The 21,274-nt window shown below is 44.7% G+C and overlaps 1 protein-coding gene across 4 annotated transcripts in view; it reads left to right on the forward strand.

Moving 5' to 3' along the window:
* Positions 1 to 21,274, forward strand: part of fer (fer (fps/fes related) tyrosine kinase) — a 284,400-nt gene that overhangs the window by 190,560 nt on the left and 72,566 nt on the right. For all 4 annotated transcript variants that reach the window (XM_067982928.1, XM_067982929.1, XM_067982931.1 and 1 more), the window contains one exon: positions 3,152 to 3,275. In XM_067982928.1, coding sequence (XP_067839029.1) covers positions 3,152 to 3,275 — 124 coding nt within the window. The remainder of the gene's footprint in view (positions 1 to 3,151; positions 3,276 to 21,274) is intronic.

Genomic DNA, 21,274 nt, shown 5'->3' on the forward strand with positions numbered 1-21,274 from the left:
GACTTTTACATGGAACATGCTACTTCATACTAGAAAGGTGAACCTAAAATCTAGGCAAACATTTTTTTTTATTGAAATAGGGAACATGGTGCATCAGATGCAAAAGAAATGTGATTTGAATTTAGGCGCGAAGACATTATTGTCAGATTGTTGAATAAAGTTGAAAGTGATGGTTTTCCGCAGTTTCTTTTTGAGTTATCTTGTTCCATTTTGTCACTAGTGTCACAGAAATCTTCATTTGATTCAGTTTCCTAAAGTTGGTGGCATAGTGCAATTCTGGTACTGCTCCTTTATCTCATTTGTGTAAAATGATTCCTTTATTTAGTGCAGCTATTTTTATTCTCCTCTCATTGCCTCTCAGTTTTTGACCCTTAGGTGCAGCCACTGTATTGATGTATTTCCAATTTTGTAAGAGGCAGACTATTGCACTTCAGCCACAGCACCTAGAGGCATATTGTATTCCCAATGAGAAACCATGAAAAAACAGAATGTTGATCTTAGTCTTCAACTCTAACTCTCAGACACACAATTAAACTGATAGATGAGATACCCTTTTTATAGACAAATTGCAGTAGATGGTTTGCCTGTGCGGTAATGTAGGTTACAAAACTGCAGTAATAATTCCATTAAAAGCTTTCATAATCTTTGAACCTTTTATATCATATTGCTTATATAGGAGCCATAGTAATCCAGTAAAATAATTTTATTTGTGAGGGATACCGAGTGCCCATTCTGTCGTCTTGTACGTGAATATTATGGAGCCAGCAAAAGGGCATCGTTATACCGCACATATCATTCTGAAATCATACTTGCTGAGGGCAACAGTAACTCACAGACCTGAAATATACTGTCAGCTCCTGCATTCATTTTCTGAATATATGATTAAAATCAGGGATATGGGGATTGGGCAGGAAAGTGGAGTTGAGGTCAGAGATCAGCCATGATCTTACTGAATGACAGAACAGGCTCGAGGGGCCGTGTGGCCTACTCCTGCTCCTATTTCTTATGTTCTTAAAAGTATGTGAGTAAATAAGGTATCAAGCTTCTTCTAGATGTTACATCCACAATTTTAATTCCTACTTTCCTACTTGTATCATTTTTTGCAGTTATTTTGTAATGTTAAGGAATTATCCTGCACCAATTTTCTTCCCCATTCCTTCTGTTATTAAGATCGTCACTCATGGATTATGATTATGATGTCAACAGCTCCCAGTATCTCACCTAAGTGGCTATATTTCATGTGCTTGCTGTTGAATGATGGTCAGTATCACTGAACCCAATTCTATCCTCACTTGACATCCACGCAGACACTTAAAGCAGTGGATAGTGGCCAATTACTGTCTCAGCTGAAATCGGTCAATACAATACAATGAATCTCCTGGTCTATAAGCTCAGTACCTTGTTATAGATCATAGAATCTTACAGCACAGAAGGAGCCCATTTGGCCCATCGTGCCGGTGCCGGCTCTTTGAAAGAGCTATCCAATTACTCCCACTTCCCTGCTCTTTCCCCATAGCCTTGCTAATTTTTCCTTTCCAAGTATATATCCAATTCCCTTTTGAAAGTTACTATTGAATCTGCTTCCTCCACTCTTTCAGGCAGTGTATTCCAGATCATTATAACTCGCTGTGTAAAAATAATTCTCCTCATCTCTCCTCTGGTTCTTTTGCTAATTGTCTTATATCTGTGTCCTCTGGTTACTGACCCTCCTGCCACTGGAAACTGTTTCTCCTTATTTACTCTATCAAAACCCTTCATAATTTTGAACACCTCTATTAAATCTCCCCTTAACCTTCTCCGCTGTAAGAAGATCAATCCCAGCATCTCCAGTCTTTCCACATAACTGAAATCCCTCATCCCTGGTACCATTCTAGTAAATCTCCTCTGCACTCTCTCCAAGGCCTTGACATCCTTCCTAAAGCATGGTGCGCAGATTTAGTCACAATACTCCAGCTGAGGCCTGCATTATCTAATGCATTTACACACTGCACCAGCAGGAAAGTTCTAATTGAAGATAAACTTGGTGGACATGTGTGGAAGCTGTACTGTTACGGGAACATAGGGACTGGAGTAGGCCATTCAGCCCATTGAGCCTATTCCGCCATTTAATTGGATCGTGGCTGATCATGGCTGTTCTCTGCTGTTGTACTGTTTTCACGCAGGTGCTCTTGCAGTGGGATCATTGAATAGTGAGTAGGAACCTTGGCAGATTTTTCCCCTCCCTAATTAGAAGGTACTGTGGCCAATTGTAGCAGTGCTACTGCTGCCCCAGTTGAATTCAGCTAACTAAGAACCTGACATCAGAAAAAAGTTACATTGCTTAGACAACTACACCAACTTACGTATATGGTTACTAGTAATAGTTCAGAATCTTGGTCTGTATGGCTGAACTACTTAATGGAAAAATTTGCAAGCTGTCGGGGGGGCCTAATCTAGCATATATTCTAAGAACGTATTTTTTTATGTGTTATCAGAGAAAAGTTTTAATTTCCTTATATTAACATTGTCAATGTATAATTAACAGATGGACTTAGAATTCAACACCTGTGATGATTAAATTGTCAGACTCTGAGAATCATAGTTTTAGCTACCTGTGTATTTTTTTATATAATGAAGGCATGACTACCTAAAAAAAAATTCTTTCCCTTACTGGGCATTGAAACAAGCCACCGTCATTGTTGGGAAGACACTGCTACCCTTTTATTAAATATGAAGTGAGACTCTCTTGAAAGTATAGTGTGCCTAATAGAAATTGCTACTTTTCATGGTGTGCACTCCAGAAGACCCATGCAAAGCAAATAATAAGTGAAAGTTAAAGATCTTTGGTTGTATGTAAAACAAGGCACCTTTTAAGAGAGAGCTCCAGACTATAGAAGTTGCTACCTGTCGTACCTGGTTATAAAACAAGAATTAATGACCAGTATAGAAGATCTAAAATGTCCAGATTTACCCTTTACTACGACAGCATTATTTGTGGTAATTTCAGTGTAAAACTTAATGTGTATATATATATATATATATATATACACACACATTTATGTATATATTATGTCTATATTAATATGTGTATGTTAGATATATATATAATCTTTCTAAAAACCCTTAAAGTGACAGGACATTGCCACATGATTATATCTTATTTTCTGTCTAGGTGGTGATTTCCTTTCATTTTTAAGGAAGAAGAAAGATGAGTTGAAAATGAAACAGCTCGTAAAGATGTCTTTGGATGCTGCTGCTGGTATGGCTTACCTTGAAGGGAAAAACTGTATTCACAGGTAAGGAAAATATTCCCACTCCATCTATTAGCACTTTCTAATTTCAGATAGTGTTATTCCCAGGAAAGGCTTGAGGATTCTACAGAACTTCTGTTTTCCAAAACATCATTTTATGACACTGATTACAAATAGATAGATATGGCACACTCCAGCCTTGGTGTCTTCTGACAATGTGATCTCTGAATCTCCCCACTCTGTTAACCAAATTTTGATCTGTTGCTTTTTGCCAGCAGGGAGGCAAAGAGGATTGTTTCTTGATTGCTGTATCTGCAAGACAGGCAATCAGAAATTGTTATGTAATGGATAATGTATGTAATGTAAAGCACTTTTTTCACATAGATATTAACAATTTTAGTTATTAGAAAGTGGAAATTTCCAGGTGTTCTTGGTAATTTAATGTATGTTATACTGTAAAATGTGTTTCAAGGTGCATCAATAGGACTTGGTTTTTGTTCTCTCCCTGTCGCCTTTAGGCTTATGTTCAAAGTCTCCCCGTCATACGCATAGACAAATAAAACGCAGAGGAAATTCAAATATGCTAGCAGCAAAGAAAATGTAATTTTAGTGAAAATCTTGTCTCAACCTCAATCCTATGTGAATTGTTGTCAAGCAAGAATTGTGCTAATATGTTGGGAGTACCAAAGTAGCAAGACAAAATGGCTAAGTTTGGTGAGGTTTAAATGACTGAAATAACTTTGCTTCATGAAGATATCCAATTTGTAGGAGAGTTGATGCAGTTTGAAAGCACAAAAATTAATATAACCTGAATGTAATGCAGTTGTTTGGTACCTTAGTCTATAATCTTTTACTGTATGGTTATGTGTTGTGTTTTAATGTTACAGGAACAGAGAAGGCCATTTGGTCCTTCGAGCCTAGCTAACCACAGCACTCTATCTCTTGAATCCCAATTTTCTGCCCCTTCACCATATCATTTAATAACCTTACTTCCCAAGTAAGCATCTTAAATTCCTTTTAAACACCTCAGTTGATTCTGCATTCATGGCCTTGGAGCCAGTGCATTCTCACAATGCTGTGTGCACATAACTTTTTTGGGATTCACTTTTATATGGCTCAGTTCCAATTCCAAGATTAAGACCCCTTCTTTTGGATTCCCCTATAAATGGGAATACTCTTTCCCTATTACATTGTCAATTTAGAATCATAGAATCTTACAGCACAGAAGGAGACCGTTCGGCCCGTCGTGCTTGTGCCGGCTCTTTGAAAGAGCTGTCCAATTAGTACCACTCCCTGTTCTTTTCCCCATAACCTGCAAATTAGTCCTCTCCAAGTACATGTCCAATTACCTTTTGAAAGTTCCAATGGAATCTGCTTCCACCACCCTTTCAGGTAACGGGTTCCAGATCTTAACAACCCTCTGTGTGAAAACATTTCTCCACAATTCCCCCCTGGTTCTTTAGCCAATTATTTTAAGTTATGACCTCTGGTTACCAACCCACCTGCCAGAGGAATTTTACACAGTGCCTTTCATGGCCTCAGGACGTCCCAAAGCACCTCATAGCCAATGAAGTACTTTTTCTTTTGAAGTGTAGTAGCCAATTTGCACACAGCAAGGTCCCAGAACAACAATTTGATAATGACCAGATAATTTTTTTTAGTGATGTTGGTTGAGAGATAAATATTGGCCCAGGATACCGGGAAGAACTCCCCTGCTCTTCTTCCAATAGTGGCCGTGGGATCTTTTACATCTACCCGAGAGGGCAGGCAGGGCCTTGGTTTAACGTCCCATCCGAAAAACGGCTTCTCCGACAGTGCAGCGCTCCCTCAGTACTGCCTCTCTGACACTGCAGCGCTCCCTCAGTACTGCCCCTCTGACACTGCAGTGCTCCCTCAGCACTGCCCCTCTGACACTGCAGCGCTCCCTCAGCACTACCCCTCTGACAGTGCAGCGCTCCCTCAGCACTGCCCCTCTGACACTGCAGCGCTTCCTCAGCACTGCCCCTCCGACAGTGCAGCGCTCCCTCAGCACTGCCCCTCTGACACTGCAGCGCTCCCTCAGCACTGCCCCTCTGACACTGCAGTGCTCCCTCAGCACTGCCCGTCTGACACTGCAGCGCTCCCTCAGCACTGCCCCTCTGACACTGCAGCGCTCCCTCAGCACTGCCCCTCTGACACTGCAGCGCTCCCTCAGCACTGCCCCTCTGACAGTGCAGCGCTCCCTCAGCACTGCCCCTCTGACAGTGCAGCGCTCCCTCAGCACTGCCCCTCTGACAGTGCAGCGCTCCCTCAGCACTGCCCCTCTGACAGTGCAGCGCTCCCTCAGCACTGCCCCTCTGACAGTGCAGCGCTCCCTCAGCACTGCCCCTCTGACAGTGCAGCGCTCCCTCAGCACTGCCCCTCTGACAGTGCAGCGCTCCCTCAGCACTGCCCCTCTGACAGTGCAGCGCTCCCTCAGCACTGCCCCTCTGACAGTGCAGCGCTCCCTCAGCACTGCCCCTCTGACAGTGCAGCGCTCCCTCAGCACTGCCCCTCTGACAGTGCAGCGCTCCCTCAGCACTGCCCCTCTGACAGTGCAGCGCTCCCTCAGCACTGCCCCTCTGACACTGCAGCGCTCCCTCAGCACTGCCCCTCTGACACTGCAGCGCTCCCTCAGCACTGCCCCTCTGACAGTGCAGCGCTCCCTCAGCACTGCCCCTCTGACAGTGCAGCGCTGCCTCAGCACTGCCCCTCTGACAGTGCAGCGCTCCCTCAGCACTGCCCCTCTGACAGTGCAGCGCTCCCTCAGCACTGCCCCTCTGACAGTGCAGCGCTCCCTCAGCACTGCCCCTCTGACAGTGCAGCGCTCCCTCAGCACTGCCCCTCTGACAGTGCAGCGCTCCCTCAGCACTGCCCCTCTGACAGTGCAGCGCTCCCTCAGCACTGCCCCTCTGACAGTGCAGCGCTCCCTCAGCACTGCCCCTCTGACAGTGCAGCGCTCCCTCAGCACTGCCCCTCTGACAGTGCAGCGCTCCCTCAGCACTGCCCCTCTGACAGTGCAGCGCTCCCTCAGCACTGCCCCTCTGACAGTGCAGCGCTCCCTCAGCACTGCCCCTCTGACAGTGCAGCGCTCCCTCAGCACTGCCCCTCTGACAGTGCAGCGCTCCCTCAGCACTGCCCCTCTGACACTGCAGCGCTCCCTCAGCACTGCCCCTCTGACAGTGCAGCGCTCCCTCAGCACTGCCCCTCTGACAGTGCAGCGCTCCCTCAGCACTGGGCATCCGGGGAGTGTCTGGCCTGGCATTATGGGGCTCGAGTCTCTAGGGTAGTGGATCGAACCCACGCCCTTCTGTCTCAGAGGGGAGAGAGGGCAAGCTATCACAATGAGCCTCAGCTGAGTGAAGGAAGAAATAGTCTTTTCCTATTCTCACAGCTTGAAGAGTTCCTTCTTTATTTTAAGCATCTCTATCAGCTTACTGTTTACTTCCCTATTTTACGGAACACAATCTAAGTTTATCCAATCTCTCATCATAGTTTGGTCCCTTCATTCCAGGTATCATCCTGGTGAATTGTGGCTGGACTCCCACCAAGGCCAGTGTATCCTTCCTGAGGTAGGGTGCTTAATACTGAGCACAGACCTCCAAATGAGACCTTGACCAGCACTCTACATAACTGCAGTAGTACTTCATTAGTCTTTACCACAAGAATATAAAACCAATCATTAGCCATTTGATTGCTTTTCCACATGTGAGCTAAGTTTTATTTAGGTACCCAGTCCGCTAAATCCCCCTTTTTATCTACACCCCTACTGCTTCCCTATTTAGAATGTATTTTCATCTCCTATTTTTATGTCCCAAGTATACACCGTGTCACACTAAACTGCACCTGCTATCATTCCACCCACTCTTGTAATTTTTTGTTCGATTCACATTTCACTATAGCCATTAGGTACAAGAGATGCAGAGAATAATTTTCACCTTCACTGGATGATAAAGCGATGGGACAGATTGTCTGTCCATTATAGAACCCATCCAATTTTCATTTCCATTGATTTCAATGGAAGTGAAAAGCAGACGGTTTCTATAATGAGCAGCTGATCCGCAACACTGGTTTTACACCCAGATAGCAAGTTGAAAATTCACCCCCGTAGTGTCATCTACAAACTTGGATTTCCGCCCTCTATTCCCAAATCAAAATTATTTATATATTTTTGTTGCTGGCAATTAGACTAAAAAGCTAGGACCGCAACATTGATTCCTGGAGGACAGCACGGGGTAAACAATATGATGATGGCCGCCCAATTCGCTGAAGCACTTCGAGTGCCCGTTCCCTGGAAAATGAGGTGTGGAGGCCTGCGGTGTGCAGGTTGCGCATTACATAGAATTACATTACATAGAATTACATTACATAGAATTTACAGCACAGAAACAGGCCATTTAACAAGTAACAAGCAACATGGATAAAGGGGATCCTGCAGATGTGGTGTACTTGAATTTCCAGAAGATTTTTGACAAGGTGCCACATCAAAGGCTACTACACAAAATAAGAGCTCATGGTGTAGGGGTAACATATTAGCATAGGTAAAGGATTGATCAGCTAACAGGAAACAGAGAGAAGGTGTAAATGGGTCATTTTCAGGTTGGCAAGATGTAACAAGTGGAGTGCCACAGGGATCAGTGCTTGGGCCTCAACTATTTACAATCTATATCAATGACTTGGATGAAGGGACCGAATGTATGGTTGCTAAATTTGCTGATGACACAAAGGTAGGTAGGAAAGTAAGTTGTGAAGAGGACATAAGGGGCCTGATATTAGGAGGGAGGCGGGTTGGCAGCGGAGGGTCGACTGGGCGCGTGGGTAACGCACCCAGTGAAATCGGTGGGTTTGGCACGCGATTCTAAGTAAACTGAAGCCACTTACCTTGGCTTCCGGGTTTCGCGCTGGAAAGCTGCGCAGTGGGCAGACTGCGCACCCACATCATAGGCTGTCAGCTGGAGGAGCCCTGTTTAAAGGGGCAGTCTTCCACTGACTGATGCTGCAGAAAATAAGCAAAATTACAGCATGGAGCAGCCCAGGGGGAAGGCTGTTCCCAGGTTTAATGATGCTTCACTCCAGGTCTTACTGGATGGGCTGAGGAGGAGGAGGAGGAGGGAGATCTTCTACCCGACAGACGGGAGGAAGAGGCCTGCCTCTGCCACCAGGAAGGCCTGGCTGGTGGTGGCGGAGGAAGGGGCCTGCCTCTGCCACCACGAAGGCCTGGCGCGAGGTGGCAGAGGAGGTCACCAGCACCACCAACATATCACACACCTGCATACAGTGCAGGAGGCGCTTCAATGACCTAACCAGGTCAGCCAAAGTGCGTACTCTTACTCATTCCCCTACACTCCGTCTACCACATCACCGCCCCACCCCACATCTCCTTCTGCACTGCCAACACTACTCTATCACACCACTCCTCACATCCACTGACCCCTCATCCTCATCTTACCTGCACTTCCTCACTCCCCAGTACTCATCCCACCATTACCACTCAACCCAATCCTCATACAATCTCATGACTCTGTCTCATACTCACCCTCTCATACATCTCTTTCACGGTCAGCCTCACCCCACCTGCCACTACCTGTGCTGCAGCCACAGGACATGCATCATGTATGTGTACTAGGAAGCGTAAGGCAAACGTGTCGTAAGCATGAAGGGGATGCACAAGGGTGTTTTAGGGTTTGCCATGGTTTTTACTTATATTTGATTTCTGATCAACTTACATATATTGTGGGTGGACTCACTGTGGAGCATCCGCGATGCAGAGAAACTCGTGGATAGCACGTTTAGCGAGTTGGTCACACCGCAGGTAAAGGGAGTACAGGCAGGAAGTGAATGGGTGACCACCAGGCAGAGTAAGAGGTGCAGGCAGGTAGTGCAGGGGTCCCCTGTGGCCATCCCCCTCTCAAACAGGTATACCGTTTTGGATACTGTTGGGGGTGATGGCTCACCAGGGGAAGGTGGCAGCGGCCAGGTTCATGGCACCGTGGCTGGCTCTGCTGCACAGGAGGGCAGGAAAAAGAGTGGCAGAGCTATAGTGATAGGGGACTCGATTGTAAGGGGAATAGACAGGCGTTTCTGCGGACGCAACCGAGACTCTAGGATGGTGTGTTGCCTCCCTGGTGCAAGGGTCAGAGATGTCTCGGAGCGGCTGCAGGACATTCTGGAGGGGGAGGGTGAACAGCCAGTTGTCGTGGTGCATATAGGTACCAACGATATAGGTAAAAAACGGGATGAGGTCCTACAAACTGAATTTAGGGAGTTAGGAGTTAAACTAAAAAGTAGGACCTCAAAGGTAGTCATCTCAGGATTGCTACCAGTGCCACGGGCTAGTCAGAGTAGGAATGACAGGATAGCTAGGATGAATACGTGGCTTGAGAGATGGTGCAAGAGGGAGGGATTCAAATTCCTGGGACATTGGAACCGGTTCTGGGGGAGGTGGGACCAGTACAAATTGGACGGTCTGCATCTGGGCAGGACTGGAACCAATGTCCTAGGGGGAGTGTTTGCTAGTGCTGTTGGGGAGGGTTTAAACTAAAGTAAGTGGCAGGGGGATGGGAACCGATGCAGGAAGTCAGTGGGAAGTAAAGTGGTGACAGAAACAAAAGGCAGTAAGGGAGAGTGTACAAAACATGACCGGACAGATGGTCTGAGAAAGCAGGGCAAAGACCAAGGGAAGTCTAGATTAAACTGCATTTATTTCAATGCAAGAAGTCTGATGGGCAAGGCAGATGAACTCAGGGCATGGATGGGTACATGGGACTGGGATGTTATAGCTATTACTGAAACACGGCTAAGGGAGGGGCAGGACTGGCAGCTCAATGTTCCAGGGTACAGATGCGATAGGAAAGATAGAGCAGGAGGTAAGAGAGGAGGGGGAGTTGCGTTCTTGATTAGGGAGAACATCACAGCAGTAGTGAGAGAGGATATATCCGAGGGTTCGCCCACGGAGTCTATATGGGTAGAACTGAAAAATAAGAAGGGAGAGATCTCTTTGATAGGATTGTACTGCAGACCCCCAAATAGTCAACGGGAAATTGAGGAGCAAATATGTAAGGAGATTACAGACAGCTGCAAGAAAAATAGGGTGGTAATAGTAGGGGACTTTAACTTTCCCAATATTGACTGGAACAGCCATAGCATTAGGGGCTTTGATGGAGAGAAATTTGTTGAGTGTATTCAGGAGGAATTTCTCATTCAGTATGTGGATGGCCCGACTAGAGAGGGGGCAAAACTTGACCTCCTCTTGGGAAATAAGGAAGGGCAGGTGACAGAAGTGTTAGTGAGGGATCACTTTGGGACCAGTGATCATAATTCCATTAGTTTTAAGATAGCTATGGAGAATGATAGGTCTGGCCCAAAAGTTAAAATTCTAAATTGGGGAAAGGCCAATTTTGATGGTATTAGACAGGAACTTTCAGAAGTTGATTGGGAGAGTCTGTTGGCAGGCAAAGGGACGTCTGGTAAGTGGGAGGCTTTCAAAAGTGTGTTAACCAGGGTTCAGGGTAAGCACATTCCTTATAAAGTGAAGGGCAAGGCTGGTAGAAGTAGGGAACCTTGGATGACTCGGGAGATTGAGGCCCTAGTCAAAAAGAAGAAGGAGGCATATGACATGCATAGGCAGCTGGGATCAAGTGGATCCCTTGAAGAGTATAGTGATTGCCGGAGTAGAGTTAAGAGAGAAATCAGGAGGGCAAAAAGGGGACATGAGATTGCTTTGGCAGATAAGGCAAAGGTGAATCCAAAGAGCTTCTACAAATACATAAAGGGCAAAAAAGTAACTAGGGAGAGAGTAGGGCCTCTTAAGGATCAACAAGGTCATCTATGTGCGGAACCACAAGAGATGGGTGAGATCCTAAATGAATATTTCGCATCGGTATTTACGGTTGAGAAAGGCATGGATGTTAGGGAACTTGGGGAAATAAATAGTGATGTCTTGAGGAGTGTACATATTACAGAGAGGGAGGTGCTGGAAGTTTTAACGCGCATCAAGGTAGATAAATCTTCGGGACCTGATGAAGTGTATCCCAGGACGTTATGGGTGGTTAGGGAGGAAATTGCGGGTCCCCTCGCAGAGATATTTGAATCATCGACAGCTACAGGTGAGGTGCCTGAAGATTGGAGGTTAGCAAATGTTGTGCCTTTGTTTAAGAAGGGTGGCAGGGAAAAGCCTGGGAACTACAGGCGGTGAGCCTGACATCTGTAGTGGGTAAGTTGTTAGAGGGTATTCTGAGAGACAGGATCTACGGGCATTTGGAGAGGCAGGGACTGATTAGGAACAGTCAGCATGGTTTTGTGAGAGGAAAATCATGTCTCACAAATTTGATTGAGTTTTTTGAAGGGGTAACCAAGAAGATAGATGAGGGCTGTGCAGTAGACGTGGTCTACATGGACTTTAGCAAAGCCTTTGACAAGGTACCGCATGGTAGGTTGTTACATAAGGTTAGATCTCACGGGATCCAAGGTGAGGTAGCCAATTGGATACAAAATTGGATTGACGGCAGAAGACAGAGGGTGGGTGCAGAGGGTTGTTTTTCAAACTGGATGCCTGTGTCCAGCGGTGTGCCTCAGGGATCGGTGCTGTGTCCGCTGTTATTTGTTATTTATATTAATGATTTGGATGAGAATTTAGGAGGCATGGTTAGTAAGTTTGCAGATGACACCAAGGTTGGTGGCATTGTGGACAGTGAAGAAGGTTATCTAGGATTGCAACGGGATCTTGATAAATTGGGCCAGTGGGCCGATGAATGGCAGATGGAGTTTAATTTAGATAAATGTGAGGTGATGCATTTTGGTAGATCGAATCGGGCCAGGACCAACTCCGTTAATGGTAGGACGTTGGGGAGAGTTATAGAACAAAGAGATCTAGGAGTACAGGTTCATAGCTCCTACAGGTGGATAGGGTGGTGAAGAAGGCATTCAGCATGCTTGGTTTCATTGGTCAGAACATTGAATACAGGAGTTGGGATGTCTTGTTGAAGTTGTACAAGACATTAGTAAGGCCACACTTGGAATACTGTGTACAGTTCTGGTCACCCTATTATAGAAAGGATATTATTAAACTAGAAAGAGTGCAGAAAAGATTTACTAGGATGCTACCGGGACTTGATGGTTTGACTTATAGGGAGAGGTTGGATAGACTGAGACTTTTTTCCCTGGAGAGTAGGAGGTTTAGGGGTTATCTTATAGAAGTCTACAAAATAATGAGGGGCATAGATAAGGTAGATAGTCAAAATCTTTTCCCAAAGGTAGGGGAGTCTATAACGAGGGGGCATAGATTTAAGGTGAGAGGGGAGAGATACAAAAGGGTCCAGATGGGCAATTTTTTCACTCAAAGGGTGGTGAGTGTCTGTAATGAGCTGCCAGAGGCAGTAGTAGAGGTGGGTACAATTTTGTCTTTTAAAAAGCATTTGGACAGTTACATGGGTAAGATAGGTATGGAGGGATATGGGCCAAGTGCAGGCAATTGGGACTAGCTTAGTGGTATAAACTGAGCGACATGGACATGTTGGGCCGAAGGGCCTGTTTCCATGTTGTAAACTTCTATGATTCTATGTCACCACTACTGCCACGTCTTCGCCATTCTTGACTGCCTTGTGCAATAAGGCCCTTTCATGAGGTTCTCCATGAACACCTTTGATGCCACCCATTGGGTCACCTTACAGTGGGTGTATGTGTAGTTGCACGACTACTTTGTGCAGGTGCCTGTTGTGCAGCACTGTGTTGTGTAGCTCCACGTGGCAGAGGTGGATGGCGTGCCTGGCGAGGCTGGTGATGTTGCTCGTCCGCCAATGGGGTGATGAATGCAGCTATGGAACCGCCCCCCATCCTGACGCTGTGAGTGTGAGGGGGTCCGCAAAGTAGGTAAATGTGTTTGGACAGCAGAGTTTAGGGTATGATGTAATCATTTTGAGTGTGGAGACAACAGTGTGGCAGGCAAAACTTTGTCTGAGGTGACAGAGTGGCCTGCTGCAATGAATGAGGTATTCCCTCCAACTGTCAAGGAATCCTCTGCATCTCTCAATGGCTGCTGACTGAAACACGTCTGCAACAGCAGGGAGTGTTTCCCACAGCATGGGAAACACGCTGAGGAGAGTCCAAAATCACATCCCTGCTAAAATCTCTTCCCAATGAGGTCTGTCAACAACCTCAAGTACCTCCCTAACTATCTAAACTGCCATCCCGCCGGGTTAATTGCCTGTGGGAGTCCCGCATGCGGGGGCTGCGCGCGCACTGATTCGCGTCATTGGGGATCCCGGAAGTGGGTGGGTTGGAGCCAGGCTCCAGACCCGCTCCGGGATTCCCCAATTTTAGGAACCCCCCTGCCACGAATGCACCCGCTCAGTCATCCTAAAATTGACCCCAAGGAGTCTGCAAAGGGATATAGATAGGTTAAGTGAGTGGGCAAAAATTTGGCAGATGGACTGTAATGTGGGAAAATGTGAACTTGTCCACGTTGGCAGGAGGAATAGAAAAGCAGTCGATTTAAATGGACACAAAAAGTTAGTATGCAGGTACAGCAAGTGATTAGGAAGGCAAATGGAATGTTGTCATTTATCGCAAGGGGAATGAAATATAAAAGTAGAGATGTTTTGCTACAGTTGTACAGGACATTGGTGAGATCATATCTAGAATACTGTGAGCAGTTTTGGTCTCCTTATGTAAGAAAGGACATAATTGCTTTAGAGGCAGTTCAGAGAAGGTTCACTCGACTGATTCCTGGGATGAGGGGGTTATCTTATGAGGAAAGGTTGGACATGTTGGGCCTGTCTCCGTTGGAGTTTAGAAGAATGAGAGGTGATCTTATTAAAACATATAAGATCCTGAGGGGACTTGAAGGGGTAGATGCTGAGGGGATGTTTCTCCTTGTGGGAGAGACTAGAACAAGAGGCGACAGTTTAAAAATAAGGGGTCTCCCATTTAAGATGGAGATGAGGGGAATTTTTTTCTCTCAGAACATTGAGAGTTTGAGGAACTCCCTTCCCCAGAGAGTGGTGGAGACAGGGTCATTGAATATTTTTAAGACTGAGTTAGATAGATTCCTGATTAACAAGGGAGTCAAAGGTTATAGTAGGTAGACGGGAAAGTAGGGTTGAGGTCATAATCATGATCTTATCAAATGGCAGAGCAGGCTCGAGGGGCCGAATGGCCTTGTCCTCTTAATTCGTATGTTCATATGTCCATTCGGCCCAACTGGTCTGTGCCCGTGTTTATGCTCCACACGAGCCCTCTCCCACCCTACTTCATCTAACCCTATCTGCATATCCTTCTATTCCTTTCTCCCACATGTACTTATTTAGCTTCCCCTTAAAGGCATCTATGCTATTCGCCTCAACTACTCCTTGTGGTAGCAAGTTCCATCTTCTAACCACTCTCTGGGTAAAGAAGTTCCTCCTGAATTCTTTATTGGATTTATTAGTGACTATCTTATATTTATGGCCCCTAGTTTTAGACTCCCCCACAAGTGGAAATATCTTCTCTACATTTATCCTATCAAACCCATTCATAATTCTAAAGACCTCTATTAGGTCACCCCTCAGCCTTCTATTTTTTAAAGAAAAGAGACTCAGCCTGTTCAGTCTTTCCTGTTAAGTATAACCTCTCAGTTCTGGTGTCATCCTTATAAATCGTTTTTGCACCTTCTCCAGTGCCTCAATATTCTTTCTGTAACATGGAGATCAGAACTGTACACAGTACTCCAAGTGTGGTCTAACCATGGTTCTAAACACCATAACTTCCATGCTTTTCAATTCTATTCCTCCAGAAATGAACCCCAGTGCTTGGTTTGCATTTTATGGCCTTGGTAACTTGCGTTGCTACATTTAATGATTTATGAATGTGTACCCCTAGATCCCTTTGCTCCTTCACCCCATTTAGACTCTTATTTTCCAAGGAGTATGTGGCCTCCTTATTCCTGCTGCCAAAATGCACCACCTCACACTTAACTATATTGAAATTTATTTTGTCATTTACACGCCCATTCTTCAAGTTTACTAATGTTTGTATTTTGTTTCAGTCTTCCTTGGTAATAACTATACCCCCCCCAATTTGGGATCATCTGCAAATTTTAAAATTGTACTTCTGACTCCTGAGTCCAAAACGTTTATGTAAATGGTGAACAGCAGTGGTCCCAGCACCGATCCCTGTGGAACATCACTTCCCACCTTCTGCCACTCTGAGTAACTACCTTTAACCATTACTCTCTTTTGTGATTTGTAACCAGCTTGCTATCCATTCTGCTACTTGTTCCCTGACTCCACATACTCTGACTGTAGTCATGAATCTACTATAAGGTACCTTATCAAAGGCATTTTGAAAATCCAAGTATTTTACATCTATTAGCTGTCCTCCAGGATCAATAGGCCTCTGAGCTGAACATAAATGCGGTGTCCAACCCATATTGTGGCTGGAGCCCCTGAGCAGAGCTCCATTTGGAACAGGCAGTGAAAGCATGACTGCCATAGAAGCTTTTCTAAAGAAAATTCTGACAACCCTGCCCGTTATCCCCCAGCATCGATGCTCCCTTGTCCAGTGTTTCCTATTGCTATTGCCTGGAGCTCCTGCCTCCATGCCAAGAAAATGCCAGGTACACAGTGAGCAGTCGGGCTCTTCACTGGGCGCTGACACCCAACAGCGCGGCCCTGGTGCTCCAAGGGCGTTGAGACACCATCTGCAGCACCAGTAAATTATTGAAATGAGATTAGTCCATTCGTATGCAGGCGCATATAGTGCTTGCACAGGTGGTGCAGAGCTCAAGCTGCATTGTTGGCCCCCGTTTATCATTGCCTGCTAATCGAAGAATATCTCTTTTATCCACACTGTGTGTCTCCTACCTCCCAAGCAATTTCCTATTCATGCCACAAGATTAGCTCCAATTCTGAAACACATTAATTCTAGCTAATAGGTGTGGAATCTTGTCAAATGTATTCTGAAAATTCTTATGACTATCATCTACTGATTCTCCTCTATATACCACCTCAATGACTATTGGGTTAATCAGACATGACTGATTTCTCATAAAACCATGCTGACTCTCCATACTCAATTTACAGTTTTCCAAATGCTCCCTTACTCTATCCCTGATCATAAATCTAACAATTTAACCACTACTGACAAACACCCTGGCCTGTGCCTTGTCTCTTCCTTCCTTTTTCAATAATTGCTACCTTCAATCCTCAGATATCTTCGCTGAATCTAGTGAATTTTGGAAGATTATAACCAATTTAGTCATTAACACGAATGGTTTATTTTAAAATAAACCAATTTGCTGATGAAAAGTTAAATGAAGAATAACTAAGTACATGCTGTTTCTTCCTGTGAGACCTCAATTATCAATAAAAACTAAGGAGAGGAAAAAATCTGTAGGTTGTATTTGCTTTCTCCTCACAAGTGGTTAAAACTCCCTCCTATTTTTATATCATAACCAAAAAAAAAAATCTCCTGGAACTGTGAAGTACTGACATGCACCGATAAACAATATCCATTGTCGCCATTGCCATATGTGTAGCTATGGCAGTGGTTGAAGTGGCCAAAGTGTAAAGTGAAGATGAAAAATCTTTAAAGTAAAACTTTTGGGCATGACCTCTATATTGATACCTACGGTTTTCCTAACATGATATGAACAGTGTTTCTATTTTTATGACCAAATAACAGAATAATGTGAAACTACCTCCTGCAGATATGAGTTGGTGACGACTGTCCAGCTCCTCTGCTAAGAATAAGACATGCAAATACATGTTGCAATAGCACCAAATTTTTTAAAAACGTCAGTTTGTATTGCTCAACAATGTGCAGTTGAAAGAAAGGGGAGATTTTAACTCTGCCTGCCCAACAGAAACTGGACGGGCAGTTAAAATCTCCCAGAAGACTTGCCCGTCGACATCCCACTCCCTTCCTGCAGTCTTCTATTTTAACCTGCTCATCTGAGCAGGCTGGAAAGCCACTCACTGGAAACTGGCGGGGTCTTTCTTTAAATATGCAAATCGGGTTCTGATGACATCATCGGGGTCCAGCTTCTATTTTAACCAGTAGCCTGGGCAGGGAAGATATTGTGGCTTCCCCACCACGTGAACCCAGCGGAAAGAGGCGCAAACAGGTATGTTTTTTAACTTCTTTTACTTTCCATGTGGGGCCAGAAGGATGAGAAGTGCTCCCCAGGCCCCACAGGGAAAGTTTAGGTCTCTCCTGCCCAGGATGCCCCCCTCCCTCACCAGAATGCAAGACTCTCCTGAAACCACCTCCTCACAACTTAACTGGGTCCCCGCAGGTGGCCTCTTGCTACCAGAAACTCCGCTCCCGCCCACCGTACAGCTGTGTCTTCCCGCCGGTTTCAGGTGGGCGGCTGACCAGGAGCATGCAGGTGGAGCCCAGGAGTTAAAGTCACCCGGACTTCATGCTGCTGAGGTCAGGACGGTTCGCTGCTCACCTCAGGCCCCACCTGCCTGATTCCTATCCCGAGTTAAAATTGGGTCTGCAGTCACAAGACTAAGTTTCAGGTAGATGTTTCTTTTTGTGTTTCTTTGTGCTAAATTGATCATCTATTTGAACGTGTGCATTTTCTTAAGGGTTTGAGTTTGGAACATACAATTTGATAGCGTGCAGTTGATAAAAAGCTAATTATTGTATCTATTTATATTTAACTCAATCTAGTCTTTGCCAATAACTTTAACTTTAATTAAGGCACATGCGGGTGAATGAGGTTTACATTTCTAATCCATCTTCAATATTCTGAGTACAGTTTTCTGATGGAACTAGCACATTCACCAAATTTCACTTTTAATGTAATTTAATTTCATAAAAGTAAATTTATCTATCTGACAAACTATTTCTGAATGGGGAAGGAAAAATAAAATTATAACATACATTTTTATGGCTCTCTGAATGTTTTTTTTTTTATTTATATAGTATTGACAAAGGTGGACTGGCTTCCCAGATAAATTAAAACAGGAAATTTGAATTTTAAACATAACCTTGGCCCCTGCAAAAAAAACCATACAGACATGCAAATGGAGTTTTGTAGGGCACTAAATATTAATACAGGTGGGGCATATGAGAATTTTGTCTACAAAGAGAGGTAGAAAAACTGAGGCTGAGTCACCCTCTACTAATTATGTATGTTTCTGTGGAGTTGGCTATAGGCCAGAATGTGTGAATGATTGGTAATGGGTTACTTACTTATCTGTTCAACACTTCAAACTATAAAATATTTGCAGTTGCTGTTGTTGAAAAGAAATACTATATATAAGCCTATTGTAGTAACTTAAACATTGATAGATAACCAGCGTGAAGAGCCAAGTTTGTAGAACGAGCGCTACTGAAGCACAAGCATAAACAAGATGAGAAATGTCTGTTACCCCTCTGCAAAGCAACGTTACCCCCCCCACGTGCTGACAGGGTTCTTTCCCCCCCCATCTCCAGCTGAGGACATGAAGTCAACGACGGAAACACCAGCCCCCACAACCGAACCCCAGCCCCTCACCCCACCCTGTTACATAGAACAGCATTCTGAGCTTTCTTGTAGCTTTTTTTAAAAAAGGATTTACCAGATGTTTTATCTGATGCATGAAATGAAGTGATATTACCTCTGGAAGGCTGACAGCTAGGGGAGTATTCCTTTTTATCTAAATGGTCAGTGATAGTCGAGAGTGTCCTTGTCAATTTGTAAAACTGATAAAATAAAACTGAATAAATTGATTAAATCTAACTAGTAAAATGGTGCGCTCAGAGCAGCAATGGATACAGGTGCAAGTCCCCCTCCTCTCAGTTCTGAATCTGTACTGTGTCAAGTGGAGAAGCCACTGCATCTCCCAGCATGAGAAAAAGTCAACACTGAGCAGTCTTGGGCACCTCTGAACACCTGGCAGCAGAACCTTTGGGAGTGGCTGGGATCAGGGATCATGTGCTCACCTTCTCCACTTAAGGCTTCAAACCAACCAAATGAAGAAAAGGAATAAAAATAGAAAAATATTATCCATAGAAACAGGCTATTCAGTTCTTCGAGTCTGTGACGATGTATTTCTGTCCATGAGCTACCTAGTCTAATCTCTTATCTCCTGCTAGCTCCTTATACGTTTTAAAATTCCTCTTTTACAAATAACCAATACACTTTTAAAATAATTTATGGACTCTTCTTCAATAACTGTGGCAAAAAATTCCACATTCCATAGAAAGAAAGACTTGCATTTATATAACGCCCTTCATATCCACAGGATATCTGAGTGCGTCATAGCCAATTAATTACTTTTGAAGTGTAGTCGCTTTTGTTTTATAGGCAAATGCAGCAGCCAATTTGTGCACAGCAAGGTCCCATAAACAGCAGATGAGATAACTGACCAGCCAGCAGAGCACTGGAGTAGTTGAGTCTGGAGGTGAAAAAGGCATGGATGAGGGTTTCAGCAATAGATGGGCTGAGGCAGGGCTGGAGATGGGTGATGTTATGGTGATGAAATAGGCAGTCTTTGTGATAGAGAGGATATGGAGTTGGAAGCTCAGCCCCAAACAAATAGAGCACCAAGGTTACAAACAGTCCAGCTCAACCTGAGACAGTGCCTGGGGAGGGGAATGGAATTGGTGATGACAGTTCGAGTTTTTGGCAGGTGCAGAAGACAATCTGACAGATTAATATGTTAATCATCTTCATTTACATGTGTAAAAGTCCATCATAACTCCTGAATACCATAGCTGCTTTGTTAATTTTGAGGCTATGATCATGGAAGAGCATGGTAATGTTCTGTCACTAGTGTAGTACCATGTATTTAGCAGGGTATTGCTGCATAATAGTAAATTATTCCAATGCTCTCCAGACCGGCCTCCTATCTTCTACCCTCCATAAACTTGAGCTCATCCAAAACTCTGCTGCCCGTATCTTAACTCACTCCAAGTCCTGTTCACCCGTTGCCCCTGTGCTCACTGGCCTACATTGGCTCCTGGTCTGGCAACGCCTCGATTTTAAAATTCTCATCCTTGTTTTCAAATCCCTCCATGGCCTTGCCCCTCCCTATCTCTGCAACCTCCTCCAACCCCCACAACCCTCCGAGTCCTCTGCACTCCTCCAGTTTTTGCCTGTTGCACATCCCTGAACTTAATCACTCAACCATTGGAGGCCATGCCTTTAGCGCCAAGGCCCTAAGCTCTGGAATTCCCTCCCTAAACCTCTCTGCCTCTCTACCTCTCCTCTTTTAAGACGCTCCTTAAAACTTACCTCTTTGACCAAGCTTTTGGTCACCTGTCCTAATATGGCTCAGTGTCAAATTTTGTTTGATAACGCTCCTGTGACATGCCTTGGGACATTTTACTACATTAAAGGTGCTACATAAATGCAAGTTGTTGTTAAGAGAACGCAGCATCATAATTAATGGAACTCAAGTGCGATGAATTACCCCAATTTCTCACCATTGTAGAGATGTTACAGCTATACAGAACAGCAGTGACTAGGAAATAATACTGTTTTCCACATAAAGTGCACAGTAACCGTTAACAAGATATTAAGGAGAAAAGTACCACTACTGTAGGGCTTGCTACCTGCAGCATTGCAAAGTTGTTTTCACTTCGTTTGGTGTGCTTTTATTATTAGCACGATGCGCTACCACCTCGCGCCCGATGTACTCTGTGCAGGCAGAACGCAAGTTTGGACCCAAGGGAGCACTTACCTGCAATCAGCGTTCCTTTCCAGGCCTTGCACGCGGAATCAATGCAATTTGCACTTTCCACCACTAGAGGGAGCTCAATCTCTTAAAGGGAGGATGTTTTTTAGAAATCTCTTAAAGGTAGCTGGTATCTGTTATTTGCTGAAAATACAGTCTACTGTCTGCATGAAGTCTGAACAGAGATCAGACATCGCACACGTAAAACACAGATGCAGATCCCATCCCTATGTTTACACACTGATGAGTATGTTAAAACATTGAATAAAGGTTGGGCACTACTAAATCCCACATCCTCCAATCTGCACACTAGACCTCACCAATCTGCCGATTTGAGTTAGTACCAGGCCTGCAAGAGTGCTTGCACCAAGGTTCTCTGCT

The sequence above is a fragment of the Heptranchias perlo genome, chromosome 4 (genome assembly GCF_035084215.1).
Source record: "Heptranchias perlo isolate sHepPer1 chromosome 4, sHepPer1.hap1, whole genome shotgun sequence".
Lineage (NCBI taxonomy): Eukaryota > Metazoa > Chordata > Chondrichthyes > Hexanchiformes > Hexanchidae > Heptranchias > Heptranchias perlo.